Source organism: Myotis nattereri (genome assembly GCF_964212035.1).
Source record: "Myotis nattereri genome assembly, chromosome: 12".
NCBI lineage: Eukaryota > Metazoa > Chordata > Mammalia > Chiroptera > Vespertilionidae > Myotis > Myotis nattereri.
The window spans coordinates 58,285,965-58,308,479 of NC_138087.1; the positions used below are offsets into that span (position 1 = coordinate 58,285,965).

General features: G+C 42.0%; 1 protein-coding gene across 1 annotated transcript in view; it reads left to right on the top strand.

Annotated features, from left to right (window-relative positions):
* The first annotated feature begins 524 nt into the window (after window positions 1-524).
* TMEFF1 (transmembrane protein with EGF like and two follistatin like domains 1) overlaps window positions 525-22,515 on the top strand; it is a 77,505-nt gene continuing 55,514 nt past the window's right edge. Inside the window, exons 1-2 of the mRNA XM_081103579.1 lie at window positions 525-805; window positions 21,878-21,987. Of these exons, the coding sequence (XP_080959705.1) occupies window positions 604-805; window positions 21,878-21,987 (312 nt within the window). The 5' untranslated portion in view covers window positions 525-603. The remainder of the gene's footprint in view (window positions 806-21,877; window positions 21,988-22,515) is intronic.

Sequence of the window (22,515 nt, forward strand, 5' to 3'; positions counted from 1 at the left end):
GTGCCCACGGAGCACCCCCGGCGCGGGCTGGCCCACCGCGACCGGCTCGCGGGGTGGCCGCGACCCCCGCCCTCCGCGCGCGCCCCGCCGCAGGAACAATAGCTCCCCCGGAGGCGGCGCCGGCCACGGGCGGGGACCGGGCTGCCGGCGCGGGCGCCGGGGGTGTGCGCGGGGCGGGGTCGCCGCCGCCCCTCCCGCCGCCCGATTTGTCACGCGCCCCTCACCGGGCGGGCCGGGGTCTTTGTGACGCGGTGGCGACAGCCGCGGACACAAAGGGAAGGCGAGGAGGCGAGCGAGGGGCTGGGCCCGCCCCCGTCCCCGCCCCCGCGACCCCCGCCGGCCGCACGCGCGCGCCCGCTCGCTCCCCCAGCCTCGGTCTCCCCTACGCGGGCTCGCAGCCCCGCGCGCACCCGACCCTCGCCGGCGCCCCGACCCTCCGACTGTCCAGGTCGCCGCGGTGGGACCGGGATGCCGAGGGGCTGCCCGCGGGCTCCCCGGCGCGGCTGCTAGGAGGCGCCGAGGCGGCGGCGGGGCTCCCGGCGCGCGGCTGGATGCCCCGGGCCTGCGGCTCCCTGCGCTTCCCGCCGTCCAGGGGCGCCAGCCATGGGCGCCGCGGCCGCTGAGGCGCCGCTCCGGCTGCCCGCCGCGCCCCCGCTCGCCTTCTGCTGCTACACGTCGGTGCTTTTGCTCTTCGCCTTCTCTCTGCCCGGGAGCCGCGCGTCCAACCAGCCCGCCGGTGGCGGCAGCGGCAGCGGCGGCGGCGGGGAGTGTCCCGGCGGCAAAGGCAAGAGCATCAACTGCTCAGGTAGGACCGGCCGGAGCCTGCCCGGAGCCTGCCCCGCGGCCCCTCCCTCCCCCGGCGCCTCCGCCGCGCTCCGGGTCCCCGCGGCCGGTCTGGGAAAGGCCCCGCGCGCGTGGGGGTCCCGGGGAGCGGGCCCGCGGGCGATCGAGGGCGATCGAGGGCGGAGGGCGTGGAGCCAGGGGAGCCGTGCGGGCTGGGGGACCGGCGCTGGGCATGGGGAGTGGCCGTGCGTGCGTCCGTGTGTCCGGGCGGCGGGGCGAGGGTGGCCCGGCGTGGAGGGAGGTGGGGAGGCCGGGGCACAGCGCGGCGGAGGCAGTCTGCCAGGGCTCCCCGTGTGATCGCGGGTGTGCAGGCGGGAGCGCGTGTTTATGTTGTGAAGGCTCCGGAGAGAGTGGGGCCCCAGGCAGGGAGTGGGGTGTGTGTGTGTGTGTGTGTGTGTGTGTGTGTGGCGGTTGAAGGGCCGGGGGACCGAGACCGTCGGCCAGGGGAGTGACCATGTGCTGGGGAGGTTCTTAGGGCACTGGGTCTCGAAGCAGTGGTGTGAGTAGAGGGAACAGGAGGCCCAGAGGACGAAGGTTGGCGATGTAGAGCCACTGTGTGTGTGTGTGTGTGTCCTTTGGGTGCAGAGGTGGGCGCGCTGGGGGGTTGGGGTGACACCGGCTCTGTGGATCTGAGCCAGGAATAGTTCTGGGGCCCAGGAAGTGACCCTATGTTTTTATGTGTCGTGCATGGGTGAAGTTTGGGGCTCAGGGATATGCCCCGGGGTATGCATTAGGAGAAAGGGTCGGGGTCCTGGAGTGAACCCCGTTGTGCCGATTCAGAAGGAAGGAACTAGGGAGTCATCCTGTGTAATAGAAAGAGGTAATTAGGTTCCAGAGAGTGCCTCGTGTAGCAAGGTGTGACCCTGGGTTATTGAGGGGGTACGGAACGAGGGGGTGATCCTGTATGTGTGTGCGTATGTTTTGCGGGAGAGCCTGGATGTTGGCAACAACCGGAGCTAGGGAGTGAGTGACCTCTCCCCTCACTCTGAGGCCGCCTGCCTCCCCCACGCCCCCCCCCCCCCCCGCCCCCCAACACACACACACACACACACAGCTGTTGGAAACAAAGAGCTTTCTGGGACTCTAATGGATGAGGCTGGGGAGGAGGGTCTTTGGGCAGTCAAGTTCCCTCTTCCTTTCCGTAGGGGTCCCAGAGGAGCCCTGGGGCTAGGAGAGGCAGGCAGGTCTCATTTAGGGGTGGGTGGGTCCTCCTGGAGCTGGCCTAGCAGATGCTAGTGATCATAGCCACAGCCTTGCCAACTTCCCCTTTTATCAATTCTCAAGTCTCCATTTGTCTTCTTTAAACTAAGGGGGTGGGACTAGAGGCTTGGGGTGGGGAAGGGAATGTGAGGGGAGGGGAGGGGAAGGAGGAGGATGGACATTAGGCCAGTGGGGATCCACTGGCTTGCCTGACAAGACAACCTTTGTACCTTTGAGCTATCGAAGGGGCTTTGTTTCTGGGAGGAGGAAGCAAGAGGGCCTTAGCACAGACTCCTATGCTACCCTAAGTGAAGAAAACCTTTGGCCTGCTGTTTCGGTTTAGAGGTCTAAAACCTTTTAATAATTTTCATAATGGTATGTTTTATGATGGGGGCAGGATTTTGAGCACAGTAAACAATGGCATGCATTAAAAGCTTTTCCCTCCATGTAATAACTTTTACTTTATTTTTCTAATGTTAAATGGGATATGGGGTAATGCTTTAATAAATAATCACACACTAATGGTTGAGAATAAAAGCCATTTGTATTTTAGAGTGTCTTTTGGTAACATTGGTTATCAAACTTGGTAAGTGATCACACCATGTCAAAGTATTTTATGGGCTAATGTGCTGTGGTTATGTGATCTTGCTAAGCTAATTTTTCCTTAGCATCATATACTGTTGATGGATGGTTTGTGTATGTTTTCTAACCCTAGTGCATAGTACAAATTTTAAGGAAGGACACAGAGGGCTGGGAAACCATGTGGTGTGGGAAAAGGGAACTAACTGATTTGGGGGTCATGGCTCTTGTTAAGCAGCGGCATTATTGGAGCAAATTAATTTTTCTTACTTTCTCTTTTATTGAAAGAAGGACTTGGATTTAATAATATCTGAATCTTATTTAAGGATATATTTATATAAATGTCAATAAATTAGGCTGATCAAATAAAATGTTTTCTAGTGCTAAGATACACTTGAATAATTCTAGTCTAAAACTAGTTTTCCTCTTTTTTAAAAAAAAATTTCAGAGAGGAAAGGAGAGGGAGAGAGAGAGAAAAACACCAATGGTGAGAGAGAATAATTGATTGGCTGCCTCCTGCATGCCCCCATTAGAACATGGGGGCATGTGTGTGTGCCCCAGCTGGGAATCTGAACCATGACCTCCGGGTTCATAGGTCGACCCTCAGCCACTGAGCCACACCAGCCAGACAAGCTAGAGTTTTAACTAAATGCATTTGTAAATTCTTGTCAGGATGAAGACCTGGGAATGATTCATATGGAAACAAAATTTTTTAACTTGATTAATTAGACAATTAGAGTAATTGAGTCTGGACATATGCATCTATTAAGCATCTTGAGATTATGTAGATTTTTTGTTGTTGCTTTTATTACCTAGATATTTCCCACATTGTCTCCTTTTGTAGAATCTAAATGCTGGCCTTGACTCCCTGTTGATTTTTGGTTTTGGAACCTCAAGTCAGCCCACTCTGACCTCTTTCTCAAGAGGTCAGCTTCATGGAAAAGGCTGGAATTCTGTGATATTTTACTGGAGATGTCCTTCCAAATTGGTTGATGTTCATACATTAATCAACCAGATGTTCAACCACTAGCTATACATCTTCCTAGTAAAGTTTAACAGATTTATGAGCTTCTGCTGTTCAACATTTTCCCATTTTTTCCACCAGCCTATCATTAAAAGATTCTGTTAGAATCTTTTATGTATTTGTATGTATTACCCTCCCTTTTTTCATTTTAGTAATCCTATCAAAAAGCAAATGTTGCGTAGCCTGCCTTAATAAAGACCCCACGGTGGCATTTTCTTTTTATTGTGTTCAAAAACTTATTTAGCCATTCTAAAATTTTTCCAGGGATTCATAGCAAATTTACCCTAGATATTTTTCTGGATTCATATTGCTCCCTTTTTGAAAACTGAGAATACATTCTTTCATTCCTGGCCTTTTTGGCTACTTGTCAAGATAGGCTAGATAATCAGCAATCAGATCTAAAAGTTTTGTCAGTATCACGAAGTGTGATTTGTTTGGGTCAGAAAGCAAATTCTTTTGAGCTAGCTCTGTATTCCATTACCATCCACTCGCCATGCCACTTACCTTAAATGTTAGCCCCCTTCTATCAGAGTGGTGCCCTTCCCAGTTTAAAGATCATATTCCTTGATGAAGATAACCAAAGCAAATAAGAAGCTAAGTGGATCTGCATTTATCCCTGTCATCTCTTGATATTACATCATCTTCCCTAAGCAGTGAGTTCTTTGTTGAGCTCTCTTAAGTCTACACAAGCTTTTATTTTTTTAAATTATTCTCCTTTTGCTGCAGCTTTCCAATCATTCTTGACTTTATACTTATTGCTTTATTTGTACCTATTCTTTTAAAATCTAACTTATTAGAAAGTTCCCTGTTTATCTAAAGAGAAGAGAGTTTGGAAATGCATGATTCATGTGAAGAAAGATGAACTTTGAAGAAAGGTGGCCTCAGACATTGATTTTTTTTTCCCCCATTTGTAACATGAAGATAATGACCCTTTTTGGCTCTAGAATGAGAAGGAGAAGGAGGCCAAATATGTGAATATTTCTATTTTAGGGAATGTGGTTTAAGAGGTAGAAAAACATGGTTGGAGCATCATCTTGTGCACCAGTAGGTTGCGGGTTCGATTCCCAGTCAGGGCACATACCTAGGTTGTGGGACGTAGGGAAGGCAACCATTCGATGTATCTTTCCCACATCAATGTTTCTCTCTGTCCCTCTCTCTCTAAAATCAATTAAAAAATGCTAAAAAAGTCATGTAAGTTAGAAGTTGTCCTCAATTGTGATATGATGGTAAGGCTGGTTTAAATCGATGACATATATTTTAGATTAAGAGAAATGCCTTGTTAGTGGTAGTGCAGGATTCTGGGAAATGAAAAGTGAGTTTTCCCTAATTAGCATGGAATCGTGGTCAGGGCACTTCTAGATCCCTGGTATATAACATGTGGGTATTTATTAATTTATTTGGTGAACCTTGATTGACTGCCCGTTTAGTGTAATCTAATATACTAGGCCAGAGGCCCGGTGCACGAATTTGTGCACCAGTGTGGTTCCTTGGCCTGGCCTGCGGGATCAGGCCGAAACCAGCTCTTCAATATCCCCCGAGGGGTCCTGGATTGCGAGAGTGCACAGGCCAGGCTGAGGGACCCCACCAGTGTACGATCGGGGCCGGAGAGGGATGTGGGAGGTTGGCTAGCCAGGGAGGGACTGCGGGAGGGCTCCAGGGTATGTCCGGTCGCCTGGCTCAGTCCCAGTCGGCCAGACCCCAGCAGCAAGCTAACTTACCAGTTGGTGTGTCTTCCCCCTGGTGGTCAGTGCACGTCATAGCGACTGGTCGACTGGTTGACTGTCTGTCCCCTGGTGGTCAGTGCACATCATAGTGAGTGGTTGAGTGGCCTTAGCATATCATTAGCATATTATGCTTCGATTGGTTGAACAGATGACTGGACACTTAGCACAATAGGCTTTTATTATATAGGATGTTAAGGGAAATACTATTTATGAGAAGCTATCCCTGCTTTTAAGGGCCTTATATTTCTAAAAGAGGTGGTTATTAGCCTCTTGGAAATATATACAGTGGAAATTTCTGTTTAACACACCTGGGGTTTCTCTCCCATCAATAAGCACTTATTGAATGCTGACAGTACTGAAAAATTTTAAGGTCTGCAGTTGTTTTCAGTATATTCACAAAGTTAGGCAACCATCACCACTATGTAATTCCAGAACATGTTCATCACACCAACAAGAATCCCTCATACTTATTAATAGTCATTGCATGTTCCTCTCTTCCCCCAGTCCCTGACAACTATTCTACTTTCTGCCTTTATGGATTTGTCTGTTTTGGACATTTGCATATAAATGGAATAATATAAGATGTGGCCTTTTGTAATTGGCTTCTTTCACTTTGTGTGCTGTTTTCAAGATTCATTATGTAGCGTGTATCAGAACTTCATTCCTTTTTGTGGCTGAGTAGTATTTCATTGTATGGATATATATCACATTTTGTTTATCCATTCATCAGTTGATGGACATTTGAGCTGTTTCCACTTTTTGGCTATTATGAATAATGCTGCTATGGACATTCATGTGCTAGTTTTTGTGTGGACATATGTTTTTAATTCTCTTGGGTATATACCTAGGGGTAGAATGGCTGGGTCACATGGTAGCTGTTTAACATTTTGGGGAACTGCCAAATTGTTTCCCAAAGCGGCTGTACCATTTTGGGTTTTTACTAGCACTGTTTGAAGGTTCCAATTTCTTCACATTCTTGTCAACACTTATTGTTGTCTTTTTTATTATAATCATCCTAGTGGGGGTGAAGTTGCGTATCAGTGTAGTTTAGATGTACATTTCCCTAATGACTGATGACCTTGAGCACATTTTCATGTACTTGTTGACCCTGTAAATGGCCATATACATTTCTTATTTGGAGAAATCCCTATTCAGATTCTTTACTGGGTGTAATTTTAAACTATACTAACCACATTCCACAGCACAGGGATGCTCAAACTGGTAGGTTAGCTCTAGTTTGCCATTTGATTTCTCTGCCTGCCAAGAAGAATTCCATTGTGTTTGTTCTCAAATTTATTTGTACTTGGGGTATTTGTGAGTATAAATTAATAAGTATTAGTCACATTGATTAAATATGAGTGCAGAAAGAGTTGTTTTTGTGAAATGCTTTGAAAAGACTTGATAAAAGCATGAGGCTGAAAGAATTGCCTTTCAGTGAATTAGATTGTGGTCAAGACAGCTGAAGCAGATTGGAGAAACCTTGTCAATCTCTGGAAGGATTCTGCTCCTACAAAACTTTGCAAGTATTTTTTGAAGTCCTTGTTAAAGGGAAAGAAAATAGATGTTGTGGATAATGGATTATGGGTGTGGTTTAGCCAAGAAAGTGACCCCCATACTCAAGAAATTTTGGTGCTACGCGGGGAAAGGAATGTACATTTATATGTTTGAAGTTAAAAATGATTAAAATATGTACATAACATTTCTACACGACTCCCCGCCTTACGTGACTTTTTTGGTTAATTGGTCAGCGATTGCTTTTGTATGTTTTTGAAAATAGGGTTTCCATCGTACATAGTTCTCTATGGAAGATACAAACACAGTACGAGGGAATGAGTACTTTTGATTTGTAGGAACCAAAATCACTTTTCCTGAGTAAGTGGCACTTGAACTGGGCTTTACCGACAGAGTGGAATGTCATCTCGGACCTCCAGGCACACTTGCCTGAGGCCTTTGCTGTTGACGTTCCTTTTGCCTGGAACCTTCTTGTCCCAGTTATGTACCCCTCAGCTCTGTCAGGCACTTCCAAAATGATGCCTCAAAATTGCAGCCTTTTCTGCCTTCCATCTCCTCTGCCCCTCTGCCATCCTCATCTTCCTTTATCCTTTTTTCCTGCTCCAAAGCACCTTTTCCTGTGTGATGTGTTACTTACGTCTCCTCTGGGTAGCTCCATGAGGACAGGGGTTTTGGGCTGTTTTGTTCACTGCTACAGAATCAGTGGCCCTTACATATTTAATGTATGTGGAATGATGAGTGACTGAAGGAACACAGAAACTGAGGAGAGTTGGGAAGGATATTCTAGGCGGAGGGAATGGCATTAGAAAAGGCACAAAAATGGGGCAGTGAAGGGAATATTTGGGGATCCTCGGATATGGGGGCTTGGGTAGGAGATGCGTCACACACGGCACCACATTAGTTTAGTGGAGGGCCTTGGAGTCTGATCTGATGAAGACAAAGGGAAACTTTTATTAACAGATTTGAGTAACATCATGGTTTTAAAAAGCAAAGTCTGAGTTGCTGAAGATGAGAAGGAGAAGGGAGGAGACTAGGAGTGTGGTGAAAGATAACAGTGGAAATGGGGGGAACCCAGAGGACTTATTTGGCTTACATGGTGTTTTTAAAAAGTGCCATTAAAAATCTGGAGGTTTCACTTAAAAATCTGGATTTTGGTCTCTTGTCTGAAGTTGGAGGTATTGGCAACATTGGGCTCTCATTTCTACATGGCAGAAATCAGCCAGAGCTGTTGAGTGGAGCTGAGCTCTTGACTTGGCTAGCCTTTCATTGATCTTTTTCTTCCGTAGCTTTTGGCTCCCGGTGTAGGAGACGGGGTGAATTGTGATGCTCTTAATTTGGGATGGAGAGCCAGTTTGGAAGAGAGTCAAATTGGCGAATATTTCTTCACTCATTCTTGTTATTCACAATCAGCAGGTCGGATGGAAATCTTTACTTCTGCAGTGCCACCCTTCCTGTCTGAAACCCCTCCAGCCTGTACTCCTTGCAATTCCACTGGACTCTGTTCTTTTCAACTTTTTCCTTAAATCCACCTCCGACCCCTTTGTATTTGAAAGCTACGCTGCTATCTTTCATTATACCATTCTCTTGAAATGCTTTCTAATGATTTTTTAAATCATATCTATTTTCCATTATTAATTTTACTAGAGGCCTAATGCAGGAAATTCGTGCAAGAGTAGGCCTTCCCCTGGCTGCCGACACCAGCTTCTCTCTGGGACCCAGGCTTCCCTCGCAGCCCCTGCTTTGTCCGGAAGGTCATCCGGAAGGATGTTCGGTCTAATTAGCATATTACGCTTTTATTATAATAGAAGATATCTTAGTTTTAGTACTTCCCCCTTTTCAACTTTACTTTTTTTTTTTTTGCCTTTCTAAATTTTTAGGTGGAAATAGATCATCATGTTTCTTTTTCCTTTCCACTGATAAAATCCCTTTCACTATTGTTATAAAATATATGAATTTAGATGTGTTTACAGTTTGTTTTGTTTTTTTTGCATTATGGTCTAAGAATGCATCATGGAATTTCTAGCTTTTGTATTGAAATTAGGTGTGTCTCTGAGTCCTAGTATGAGAACAAATTATGTGAAAGATCTTTATACTCCAGGAAAGAAAGTGTTATTTCCTTGGCTTCTAAGTCCGCTATTATATACCTTACTTTTACTTGGACATTTTTATTTTGAGTTAATTTCAAACTTAGAGAAAAGTTGCAGGTTTCCCAGTTGTTAAAATTTTACTACATTTGCCGTATTGTCTCTTTCTGTATCTATCTAAATCTTTCTTTTTCTGAACCTGACTCTGTCAAGTAGCCCTACTTAGGGGAATGGTTTAAAATATACTTCATGTCAGTTCTGTAATTTTCTTTGTTTTGTCATCTCCTGGTAATGAACTATTGAAGCCTCCAATTACAATGATACAGGTTTATTTTTCACAGTTTTCCAGTTTAGCTTATATTTTTGTTACTCTACTTAGGACATATACATTTTCCCAAAGAAACAAAATTTTATTTTGTTTCATATTTTTTTTGTACTTTTAATTTTTGTGTAGGGTGGATTTAAGGAATCTCCGTAAATCATAAAGATAGCCATCTTTTTCTGGATTTGTGTTTATCTTTTAGTTTTTTAGTGTTAGGATTTGTTTCCCAATACAGATATAGACCATTCTGCCTTCATAGGCATTCCCCCATTTACATTAAATGGAGTAATTATGATATTTGTGTTACTGTCCATCATCATCATCATTTTTAAAAGTGTACAACCAAGTATTTTTTTTAGTATAGCCCCAAGGTTCTGCAGCTGTCTCCACAATCAGTATTAGAACATGAATGTCTTCCTCCCAAAAAGAAACTTCATATTGTTTAGCAGTCACCCTGCAAACCCCACTTCCCCAGCCCTAGGCAACCATTAATCTACTATCTTTGCTGTATATTTGCCTATTCTGGACATTTCCTATGAATGGAGTCATGCCATATGTGGCCTTTTGTGATTGGCTTCTTTCACTTAGCATCATGTTTTCAAGGTTCATCCGTGTTGTAGCATGCATTAGTATGTAATTCTTTTTAAAAAATATATATATTTTTTATTGATTTTTTACAGAAAGGAAGGGAGAGGGATAGAGAGTCAGGCACATTGATGAGAGAGAAACATCGATCAGCTGCCTCCTGCACACCCCCTACTGGGGATGTGTCTGCAACCAAGGTACATGCCCTTGACCGGAATCGGACCTGGGACCCTTCAGTCTGCAGGCCGACGCTCCATCCACTGAGCCAAACCGGTCAGGGCAGTACATCATTCTTTTTGTGTCTGAATAGTATTCCATTGTATAGATATAGATAGATATAGATATAGATATAGATATAGACTATATATCTACCTAAGTAGATATATAGTCTATAGTCTATAGTCTATAGACTTAGATAGATATATAGTCTATATCTATATCACATTTTGTTTATCCTTTCATCAGTTGATGGACATTTGGGATGTTTCCACTTTTTGGCTATTATGAATAATGGTGCTGTGAACATTTATGTACAAGTTTTTGTGTAGAAATATGTTTTTAATTCTCTTGGATTTATTCCTAGGGCCAGAATTACTGGGTCAATGGTAACTCTGTGTTTAACATTTTGAGGAACCTGCCAAACTGTTTTCCAAAGTGCCTGTACCATTTTATGTTTTCATCAGCAATGTCTGATGGTTCCAGTTTCTCCACATCCTAGCCATTGTTATTGTCTTTTTTTTTTAACTTCATTTATTATAACCAAGCTTATTCTTTTTTTTTTTAAATTGACTTTTAGAGAGAGAGAAGAAGGGAGAGGGAGAGAGAGAAACATTGATGTGAGATAACTTCCTTTAAGTTCATATTTTTTTTATCCCTCATTTCTCTAGTATACATATGTGGTTTCTTTAATGGAATTTGAATTCTCTCTCTCTTTTTTTTAAGCTGGATTGGAAGGTAATGTCATCCATCCTCCTTGTCCCTCTTTTTTTTTTTTTCTGATTGTTAGAAACATTGTTCTTACAAAATTGTTTTCATTTTTCCTACTATTAGTTTCATTATTAGCTTCTTTCATGGGAGAAATGAAGCATTTAGGGCTCGGCCTACTTCTCATGCACTTAAAAATTCTATGTTTAAATCTTAAAATTCCCTTAGCATTTGCTTTTAGTTTATCAAATGATTTTAATCCTTTGCTACTATTTTAATATATATATTTTACCAGTGTCATGTATTTTTCATGGCTCAGTTGTTTCATCAGTTTTTGAAAAGTCACTTCAGGTTCTGATGTTCTTAGCATATTCTTCCAATTTCAAAAACCCTGACAGGTATTATGCTTTCAGCCACAGCTCCATTTCTCTCACTTATGTGCAAGTGTTCTGAGCCTCTCTTTTCCATGGTTTCAAAAAAAAAAAAAAAAAAAAAGAAAAAGAAAAAAAATCACACCTTTTTTCTTGGTTATAAAGGCAGTATTTGTTCGATGTAAAAAATTTGAGGAATATGGAAAAATATACAGAAATGTGTGATGATTGCCATCTGCCTCTCTAATAACTTAATGTGTATGCTGAAGTTATTGCATTTTATGCCAGCAACATTTTGAACCTTTTTCTTGATATTAGTGTTTGCTTTGACATTTTTTGTTTAACCTGGAAGTCACTATTGTTCACAGGTCAGATCTCCTTTCAGAATTTTAAAATTCAGTTTATTTTGTCTTGTCAGCTTTCCTCTAATACTGTTTTGTAAGTGAATCTAAACTGCTGATATTTCTATATCAGTTCTGTTGTTTACAGCCTTATTGATATATTTAGTTTCTTCATTGTTCACTGGTCAGCGCAGTTGTTTAGTATGCTGTGTTCATTTTTCATAGTATTTTTTCTCTTCACAGTAATTTGAGATTTTTTTTAGGTGGTGCAATTGTGTTACCATTATTGTTTCCCTTTTCTAGTTTAGACCATAGTGCTTCCTAATTGGCATTTAATTAGACTTAGTTATTTTTTTTTTTTAGTTCTTCACTATTTCAGAACATTTTGCTGGGGTTTAAGGTTGTGGTTGCTTTAGAGTTTGGGTTATGGTTGTTTCAACCAAAGAAGAGAAGTATCCTTTATAGTTTCCGATGCTCTTTTGTAAAGATCTCACTCATCAGCTATGTTTAGCAAAAATATCAAAATTTAATATTATTTATCTCACTTAGTCCTTGCAGTCGTAGAAGGGATTATTATTATACCTGCTTTTACTCCAGGCAGCTGGGATTGGCCAAGATCATGTAGTTAATCAAATAATTAGAACCCCTACAACTCAGAGCTCTTTCTAATGCACCAGAGTTTTGTGAAGTCCTTTAAAAATTCTCTTTTAAAATAGTTAATATCGTGTTCTCCAGTGCCCCCCGGTTGTTTTGTAGTTTTTTGTCTTTGTGGGTGACTTCCTTGGATTCTGGCTACCTCCTATTCCACTTAGTGTTTCAGACCCTAAGGTATAGTGATTAGAAATAAAGGCAGAGGACGATGTTCTTATGTTCAGATTTATTTATTGATATTTAAAAAATTTTGATGAAGGAAATGTGTTGAATGTATTTAGAAAATCTTAAAATATAAACATGTACATGTTGCAAAATAAAAATGGGATTATAACTCTTTGTATAGTTTTATAACCTCTTTTTCACTTCACTTCCCCTCATAGAGAAAGGGAGAGGGAGAGAAGGAGAGAAACATCAATGATGAGAGAGAATCACTGATTGGCTGCCCTTCACACCTCCCACTGGGTATGGAACCCCTAACCTGGGCATGTCCCCAACTGGGAATCCAACTGTGACCTCCTGGTTCATAGGTCAACGCTCAACCACTGAGGCACACTGGCCAGGAGAGAAGCTAACTTTTAATATAACCCTTATGATGTGTCCTACACTACTCTGAGTGCCTTCCATGTCTTTATTTAGGTCCCCATCAGCATTATGAGATAGGTATTATTATTCTTTTGTACAGATGTGGGAATGGAGGCACAGAGGTAAATTACTAAGGTCAAATAAAGCTGATGAGTGACAGAGCCAGGATACTCATCTAGGTGGTCTGGTTCTGGAGTCTGCTCCTTAAATACCAAATTATAATGCCTGTTCATTTTTTTCAACATTTAATATGATTTATCTGATTTTTAAAATTATTTTTATTGAGATATCATTCACATAACATAAATTTTACCACTTTAAAGTACACAGTTCAGTGATTTTTAATATATTCACTAAGTTGTGCAACCATCACCAATATCTACTATCTAATTACAGAACATTTTCATTACCCCCAAAAGAATTTCCAGACCTATTTACAGTTTAGTCCCACTATTTCTCTGCCCCCATCCCCAGGCAACTACATAGAGATTTGGTGTCTTTATGGATTTACCTGTTCTGGACATTTCATATGAATGGAATCATACAGTATGCAGTATTTTATGCTTTAACATATATTTTAAAGATATACTACATGTTGTAGTATACAATTGTTTGATCTGATTTTAAAAGTAATAAAAGTTCATTGTAAAACTCAATTCAGGAAAACATAGAATTAAAGGAGAAAGTTTAAATTTTACCAAGAGATAACTGTGGTTCCTATTTTGGTGTATATACCTTCCGAATTTTTAAAATAGGCATTAAAACACAAGTTGTGTTTTACATTTTTGAAAATCTGCTTTGTAAAAAAACTTCATGTTATCACGTTAGGAAATGTGCAGAGTCTCCATTATTCATTTAAAAAACTGTAATATAGCAGAGTTAGTTAATGGGTCTGTGAGAAGGAAACACACAGGTTTGGCAAGCTAGTCATAAACAGGAGTATGGGAGAGAGTACCTGTTCAAGACCTTTGGCTGGAGCTGGATAGGGCTAGAAAGACCTGGATAGGGCTAGAAAGACCGTGAATGCCTTTAGTCCCCAGCTGGGGACCTAGGTCTTTTTTTCTTTCTGATCATGCAGTAGGTTGTCCTCCCCGTCACCTTGGCTGAGCATCCTGACACAGGCATTTAGAACTGAAGGCGGCAGCAGGGAATGATGGTAGGTGTTCGGGTGGAGGATTGACACCATCAAAGGGGCATTTAACAAAGGGTAGGTTGACAGTAGTGTATGTAGAATGGGATGAAAAATATTGGAGTTAGATAACTGTGTGGCATATGTGAAATTTCTCTGCATAAATATAGCTTAGAGAAGTTTTAGTCATCTCTGCTGTCAATGCTTTTTAATATTAATGTACACTGCTTTTGGTTTTGTATTGTGAAATACTGAGTACAGATTATTTTCTTCCTTATGTCTTCAGAGTTATAGATAACTACTGGTTAATTTAGTAAATAAGTTGAAGATAATTTCATTTCTAATTCATCCCATTTCCTGGGACTGGAGTCAACATTTCTCAAATATCTTATTCAATTTCACCCTGAAGTGTTTTTTTGTTTTGTTTTGTTTATTTTGGTCATTTGTGTCATTAAAGGTGTCCCTCGCATTGGTCTGAGGAAATAAAAGAAGTGAAGTTTTATTTAATACCCATTTGCTCTAGGCTTTTTAGTACAGATCTAACCATTACAATATCTAAGGAAGGTGTTATTATCCTAAAAGGTGAAGAGCTAGCATGTGAATCTGGCCCTACTGATCTCCAAACTAATGCTTTGTCAATTATATAGCAAACTAGAGGCCCGGTGCACAAAAATTTGTGCACTCGGGAGGGGGGGTCCCTCAGCCCTGCCTGTGCCCTCTCGCAGTCTGGGACCACTCGGGGGATGACCACCTGCTGGCTTAGGCCCGCTTTCTGGGGGATTGGGCCTAAGCTGGCAGTCAGACATCCCTCTGGCAGCCCGGTTGTTCTGCTGTTAGGGTCAATTTGCATATTATCCTTTTATTATATAGGATAGAGGCCTGGTGCATGGGTGGGGGCCGGCTGGTTTGCCCTTGAAGGGTGTCCCGGATCAGGATGGGGGTCCCACTGAAGAGCCTGGCCAGCCTGGGTGAGGGGCTGAGGGCCATTTTCAGGCTGGCCACAGCCCCTTCAGAGTGGGGGTCCCTGTTGGGGTGCCTGGCCAGCCTGGGTGAGGGGCTGATGGCTGTTTGCATGCTGGCCACAGCCCCTTCAGTGTGGGGGTCCCCACTGGGGTGCCTGATCAGTCTGGGTGAGGGGCTGAGGGCCGTTTGCAGGCTGGCCACAGCCCCTTCAGGGTGGGGGGTCCTGCTGGGGTGCCTGGCCAGTCTGGGTGAGGGGCTGAGGGCCGTTTTTAGGCTGGCTAAACCCCCCAGTGGGGACCCTCACCCCATGAGGGTGTGGCCAGCCTGGGTGAGGGGCTGATGGCTGTTTGCAGCTGGCCACGGTTCCCAGCCACCCAAGCTCCCAGTGGAGGCTGGCTGGAAGCAGGTATCTGGGATTTGTTTGTCTTCTATAATTGAAACTTTGTTGCCATGAACGGAGGCCACAGCTGGCTCAGGGCAGGCGAGAAGCTTGGCTTCCTCCATCGCCCAGGCAACCAAGCCTCCTGCTTGCTCCAGCTCTGTGGCTGCCAGCCACCATCTTCGTTGGGTTAATTTGCATACATCCGCTCTGATTGGCTGGTGGGCGTGGCTGGGGCGTAGCGAAGATACGGTCAATTAGCATCTTTGTCTTTTATTAGTGTAGATTGTCTCTGGGGTTGTGTTAGAAATCACCCCCTGTACCCCCATATAACCATATAGACTAGAGCAGCCGTGGGCAAACTACAGCCCGCTGGCCGGATCCGGCCCGTTTGAAATGAATAAAACTATTGAAATAAAAGACCGTACCCTTTTATGTAATGATATTTACTTTGAATTTATATTAGTTCACACAAACACTCCATCCATGGTTTTGTTCCGGCCCTCTGGTCCAGTTTAAGAACCCATTGTGGCCCTCGAGTCAAAAAGTTTGCCCACCCCTTGGACTAGAGGAAAAAAATCATCATTTAACTGGTTGTATATACAGTCCCTGTTACCATTTTTGTTTTTTCCTGGCTGGATTTTCCTACATGTGTTTTTCATGCGCAATCATAGTGCTTTTGTTAAGTTTTGCCTTCTGCTTTGTCACTTGATATTCATCTGCATATTTTCATATTGTCAGATAAATATTGTCTGTATAATATTCCATGGCTGCACCACACCATTTCCTGGTGTGGGGTATTTTAAATGTTTAAATGTTTTAAATGTGTTTTCAGTGTAGAGATTGTGGAACTGTCTCCTAGACAATTGGCTGCAGCATCGGGAACAAGCTGGACTTGTTTTGGGAGTGAAACCGTCCCGCAGGGGTGCTGTCAGATTGGATTGCTGTGCTTTTCTAAAAAATGGAAGGTTTTCCAAGTACTATTAACACCTCAACAATGTGTATAAATCCATTGAAATTGGGTTATTCTATCGAACAAGGTAAAAAGTTTGAACGTGTCCTGGCGGGAGTCAATAAGGAATCACAAGTGCACTTAAGATTTCCACATGTTGATAAGTACTCTGAGAGCATTAATTTATAGGGCTTTCCCCAGTAGTGCTCTGGAGACTGGAAAGAGCACTGGCTAAAGCAGATGAGATGGCTTCAGTAGGGTTGGGGAAAACCAGATTTGAAGACTCAGAGTGGTGGCAGTGGATGAGACTACTGCGGGAGAAGAGACAGGATGAGATAACATAATGGGATGGCTGAGGGCAGGACATTTTTATAGACAGCGTGAGCAAAAATAGGTTTACACCTGTTTGTATGGGAAATAATATGATGACTAATAAATAATCATACAAGAATAAATTGTGTTTCACATACTGACATCTGTAAACCTACTTTTGCCTCACTCTGTATAGTAGGAGACCCCCTTGTCTTGCTGCCGTAAGCTTCTGGTAGTTACTTGGTTAATCAAGGGAGTTATTTAAATTGGGGAGTCACAAAAAGTGATTTATAAATGTATGTGGCATTTTATTTTAACGTAAAAGATATAAACTTAATAAACAACATTTTGAATGAAGTTGCTATATATATATATATATATATATATATATATATATATATATATTGGTTTGAGGGAGATGGGAAGAGAGAGAGAGAGAGAGAGAGAGAGAGAGAGAGAGAGAGAGAGAGAGATGAAGACATCCCTGCACACCCCCAGCAGGGATCGAACCTGAGACCTCCTGGTTCCCTGGTTGATGCTCAACCACCAAACCACACCATTGGCAAAATTTTTTTTGAGAATAGTTGAAATTTCCCCTTTCTTGAATAAACCCCATTCATAATACATTGATTTTAATTCCCAGTTTTAATCTTTTAAGAAAGGAACTGATAGACTTGTGGATGCAGAAGTCTAGATTATCTTGTTATCCTGTCTTTACCTAATGCAACAGCAATTTTTAAAAAGCACCTTGCTTTTTTAAAAAGTCTTTTCAATTTTGTTTTCAGAGATACAATTTATTTTCACTTTTATGAAATGTTATAGCTGGCATCTAATGGGTAGATGTTGCTAAACACCCTTCAGTGCACAGGAGAGTCCCCTACAACAAAGAATAATCTAACCCAAAATGTTAGTCATGCCCAGGTTGAGAAGCCCTGAATTCTGCGGTAACAGCTTGCATAGTTTCATCACTTTTGGCTCTCTGTGTTAGTTAACTCATAAGATCCTCAGAACTGCACTCGGTTTAATGGCAGGGTGGTAGAAAAGTCAGAAATATTATTCTAGGGGGCCAATGGGTCCCATTTTGAACTGCAGCCTGCATCCAGTTAGTGCTGCCAAAAGTTAGGGATTTTGACACCTCCGGTTCATAGGTAAGGAGGGTTCCTCCCCTAGTGTGTATTGTTTCCCAGCTTTGAAACGTTAATGAAAACTGAGACAAGTCTTACATGTAGAGAGTTGTGTGATGGGCAGATTTGCAACCAAAGCAAAATATTTCTGTTTAGAGCCACTCTTCTGAGTGCTTCTTTGTGTGAAATATTTCTATTTGGAGAGCTGAGCTTTGAGGGCTTCAATAATGGTTCCTCTATTTTGCTGAATTTCCATCTTGGTCTCAGCTCAGGCAGGTGTGTAATCATCATCACCACTGACAGGTGTAGAGTCCCCTCTTGATGGCTGGTACTGTACAGAATACTTGAAATAACATTCAGAAGGTGATCCCAAAATAGAATTCCTCCTGTTCTGAGTTTGAGCTAAGGCTGTGATTCTCATATTTGTGAGGAATCAGAGCACCAGGAAGTCATGATGGTCTTGATAAATCAATTTTATTACATGACATAGCATCAACTTAAGACTTTTGCACAGAAGTTATCTTAGTTAAATTTATATGCAAACATTATATCAGGATTGTGTTTAATTACATGTGCCAATAACCTGTGGCTTGAATAAGGGCTTTATTTATGTGTGTGTTTATTTCTTACTAGAGGCCCGGTGCATGAAATTTGTGTGTGTGTGTGTGGGGGGGTCCCTCAACCTGGCCTGTGCCCTCTTGCAGTCCAGGAGCTCCCCCATGGGGAGCAGGCCTAAGCGGGCAGTCGGACATCCTTAGTGTTGCCATGGAGTTGCGAGATGCTCCTGCCACCGCCTCTGTGCTCACCAGCCATGAGCCGGGCTTGTGACAGAGTGGCACTCCCCCTGTGGGAGCACACTGACCACCAGGAGCCAGCTCCTGAGTTGAGCATCTGCCCCCTGGTGGTCAGTGTGCGTCATAGTGGCCAGTCGTTCCGTGTTCAGTCGATTTGCATATTAGCCTTTTATTATATAGGACTAGTAGCCCTGCGCATGAATCTGTACGCCAGTAGCTCGCTGCCGCCCTCCAGTAGCTCTCCGCCCACTGCCCCACCCTCCTGTAGCTCCCTCTGCCCCCCTTCCCCCCTGCGCCCTCTCCCCCTACCCCCCTCATAGCTTGCTGTTCTGCCCCCTCCTGTACCTCTCCGCCATCCGCTTGTAGCTGGTTGCCCCACCCTCCTGCAGATCCATGACCTGGTCGTTACACAGTTGGTCTTTATGCTTCACGGTGTAACGACCATTTGCATATTACATCTTTAGTATATAGGATAACAGTAAGTCTGGAGGGATGAAATCAGGCTAGTCGTGGTGATTCCCTAATTCTCCTTCTGCATTCTTGCTCTTGTCTTTCCAGTCTATCTATAGCTTGTAGCTTTCATCTGCTTGCATGTAAGATAGCTGCCATAACCTTGGGCACAGGTTTGCTCTCCAGGCAGGAAGAGGAATGGAAGAATGAGGGAGGAAGGGGCAGTGCTTACTGATGAACTGTGGCATGGAGTGAGGGAATTTGGGAAATACAGATTATTTCACTGAGTACCTTTTTTTCCGGGACAAAATCGAGGTTCCCTTATTAAGAAGGGGAGGATAGATTCAAAGTAGGCAATTAGCAGTGACTGCCACAATAACAAAACAATTTAAAAGGTACATTCATTACCTTGTGACATTCAGGATGATGTGTTCTCATAAAACATGGCTGGAACTTTCTATTAATGTTCTTTACTTACTTATTGAACCTTAGTTTTGTTGACAGCTAGCAATCTCAAATATTGAAAATTTAGAAATATAAGCGAATAAAACTCTAAAATGAGAACATTCTTTCCATTGAGGAAATGAAATTCTTACTTTTTTAAAAGATGAAGGTACACTATGACACTAGTTTTCCTAGACTATTAGTTTTTCTAATATCAGTAGTTTGGGAACCACTGATATTAATATTTGTGTGTACTATTAAATGATGTATGTCTCTTTCCTAAGGTTGTTTTCCTAGATAAGAACATGCTTTTCTCTCTTTTGATATGACTCATATATTGAGGGCAATTCAAACATTCTTTATTTTTAAACATCTTTCCTAAATTATGTATAATGATCCTATATTAATTTAAAATATATAATTATTGATTTCAGAGAAGAAGGGAAAGGGTGAGAGAGATAGAAACATGATTGAAGAGAGAGAATCATTGATCGGCTATCTCCTGCACGCCCGACACTGGGGATCCAGCCCACAACCCGGGCATGTGTCCTGACCTGGAATTGAACCGTGATCTGGTTCATAGGTCAATGCTCAACCACTGAGCCATGCCGGCTTGGCCTATATTAGTTTTATAATCAGAATAAACGTCTTACTAATTTTTCAGAATCAATGCAAGTCTTACTATCTCTGACATTGTACCCTGTGCTTCAAATCTATTTTTTAAAATTTCCTACTTCTTGAAATTTCAAGAGCTGTCATAGTCTGTACTACACAGCTCTCCTGTTAACTGCAGGCTACATTGAATTCATCACTAATTGCTCCATATGTTAGCAAGGCCATACGCTCCCTCTTACGTATTTTTCTGAATCCCAAATTCTTAGCATAGGATTAGTTACATAGTAGATAATTAATTGCTTCTGATCAAATAAATAATCACATTTAATACATTAGCACAGGAAAAGAACATGGATTTGTTAGCAGGCTAGGCATAAAGTAAAATGACTAATAATCAGGTAATCAGAATTTCATTACTTTTACCTTTTCGTATTAAGGTAGGACTTCTAGCTCCTCTAGGGATGAGGGATGGCTGGAGAATTGCTCCCGGAGATCTGCTTGCCAAGACCTCAGCTTGATCTAGAGCTGCAGGAGACCCCGTGCTCGGCCCAGAGTTTTAGCTATGAGTGTCAGTCAGAAGCTAACTTAGGTCTCTCTGCTCCCACTGCACTGGGATGTGCTTTTTAAACAATCATTTGTTTATTGTTTGCATAAAAGCATTTGTTGGAGCTCTCATTCCCCACATGCAAAACGTGAAAACTGCTTTGTAGTGGTTTTTACCCAATTCCGCATGATTGGCAGCTTTACATAGCACTACCTTGAAGCAATTTATTAGGTTTCCTAGAAACCTTAATTTGATGCTTTTAGAGCAAGACTGACAGTCTTGGAGTAGGAGCAAAATGACCACAGAATGCTAGTATTGGCTGTGTTTCCTGTAGTAGAAAAAAATTAAATCAGTGATTAAAAATTTTTAAGTCTGATAGATTTTGAATCTCTTTAATTTTGTGCACATAAATGCTCCATATATATCTATTGTATGAAATTCAAGTTCACTTTATAATATATATATATTTTTAAAATATATTTTATTGAGTTTTCACAGAGAGGAAGGAAGAGGGATAGAGAGTTAGAAACATCAGTGAGAGAGAAACATCGAACAGCTGCCTCCTGCACACCCCCCACTGGGGATATGCCCGCAACCAAGGCACACGCCCTTGACCGGAATCGAACCTGGGACCCTTCAGTCCGCAGGCCGACGCTCTATCCACTGAGCCAAACCGGTCAGGGCTATAATATTTGTAATTAAAATGGTTTATTTGTCTAGACGAGTAAGTAATGATAACCCTAAATTTATTCCAGGCACCACAATAATTATTATTCCTTTTAGTTACTTTTATTCCTTTTTCTCTTTCATTTTTTTTTTGGCTTCTTAAATGATGATTGAAAATGCTTAAAGTCTTGTCATGTAATATTTTATCATCTAATAAAAGAATACCCCTATTTTTCATGGTTTAGAGCTTTGTATAAATGGCGTTATTCTGGATGTGACTTGTCTTTTTTTTCTTTTTCTTTTTTTTTATTGAGGCTTAATTGATATATTAGTTTCAGGTTACAACATAAAGAATCCATACTTGTATACATTGTGTAGTTATTTGTTATCCTTAAAAGTAGAAATCACTAGAAAAATAATTTAAAATATTAAAACAATGTTAAGAAGATTACTCTAAGGTCTTGGGAGTCCAAAATAGAAAAATTGTTGATTTACCTTTGGAATTATGTGAAATCCTAAAATTTAAATCTTGAGTTTTATTTTGGTTTGGATTACTTGCATTTCATTATGCAGGAGTCTCATTGGGGAATCCTGAACATTTTGTGTCCTATAGAACTTGCTTTTTGTATGTCTTATTATTATTATTCTTGTGAATGAAATGCTCTACAAATTTTAAGGATTTTTTCATTTACTTATATATGTATATTTTGATACAAAAAGACAAACACTTATATATGAAACAATTTTTCCTCTTTTACAGAATTAAATGTGAGGGAGTCTGATGTAAGAGTTTGTGATGAATCATCATGTAAATACGGAGGTGTCTGTAAAGAAGATGGAGATGGCTTGAAATGTGCATGTCAATTTCAGGTGAGAAAACCCAACCCTATTTTGAAATCTTTTTACATTTCTCATGTTTTATAATTCTTCATTCTTCAAATTACAAAGCTTAAAACACCTTGGACCCCACAAGGAAGTTGGGCTCAGGGCCCACTAATTCTTTCTTATCAGATAAAGTGCTATTACCTCTGCTTCTTTCCTTGAACTACTAGTAAATGGAGAGACTGACAATAGCAGGTGTGAAGATACTTTGAAAAAATATTAAAGTTCTATTCAAATGTATAATTGTCACCGACAGGAAACAAAGTACAGGTGGTAGTTGAGTCTCTTATTTAAAATGTGGACATTTCCCCCCTTTCCTTCTCTTTCTAGTCCATTTCTTTCCCTCCTTATTTGCTGCGTTCTCATCTTTTTAGGCCAAAGAACATCACTGACTTGATGCCTGAGGGTAGGTCATGGTTATAGGTGGACTCGAATGGGTAACCTCAGACTAAGATCTTTGCTTTTCAGGTGCTGTTTTAGTTGTAATTCTATTGTTTAAAAAGAAGTAAAAAGAAA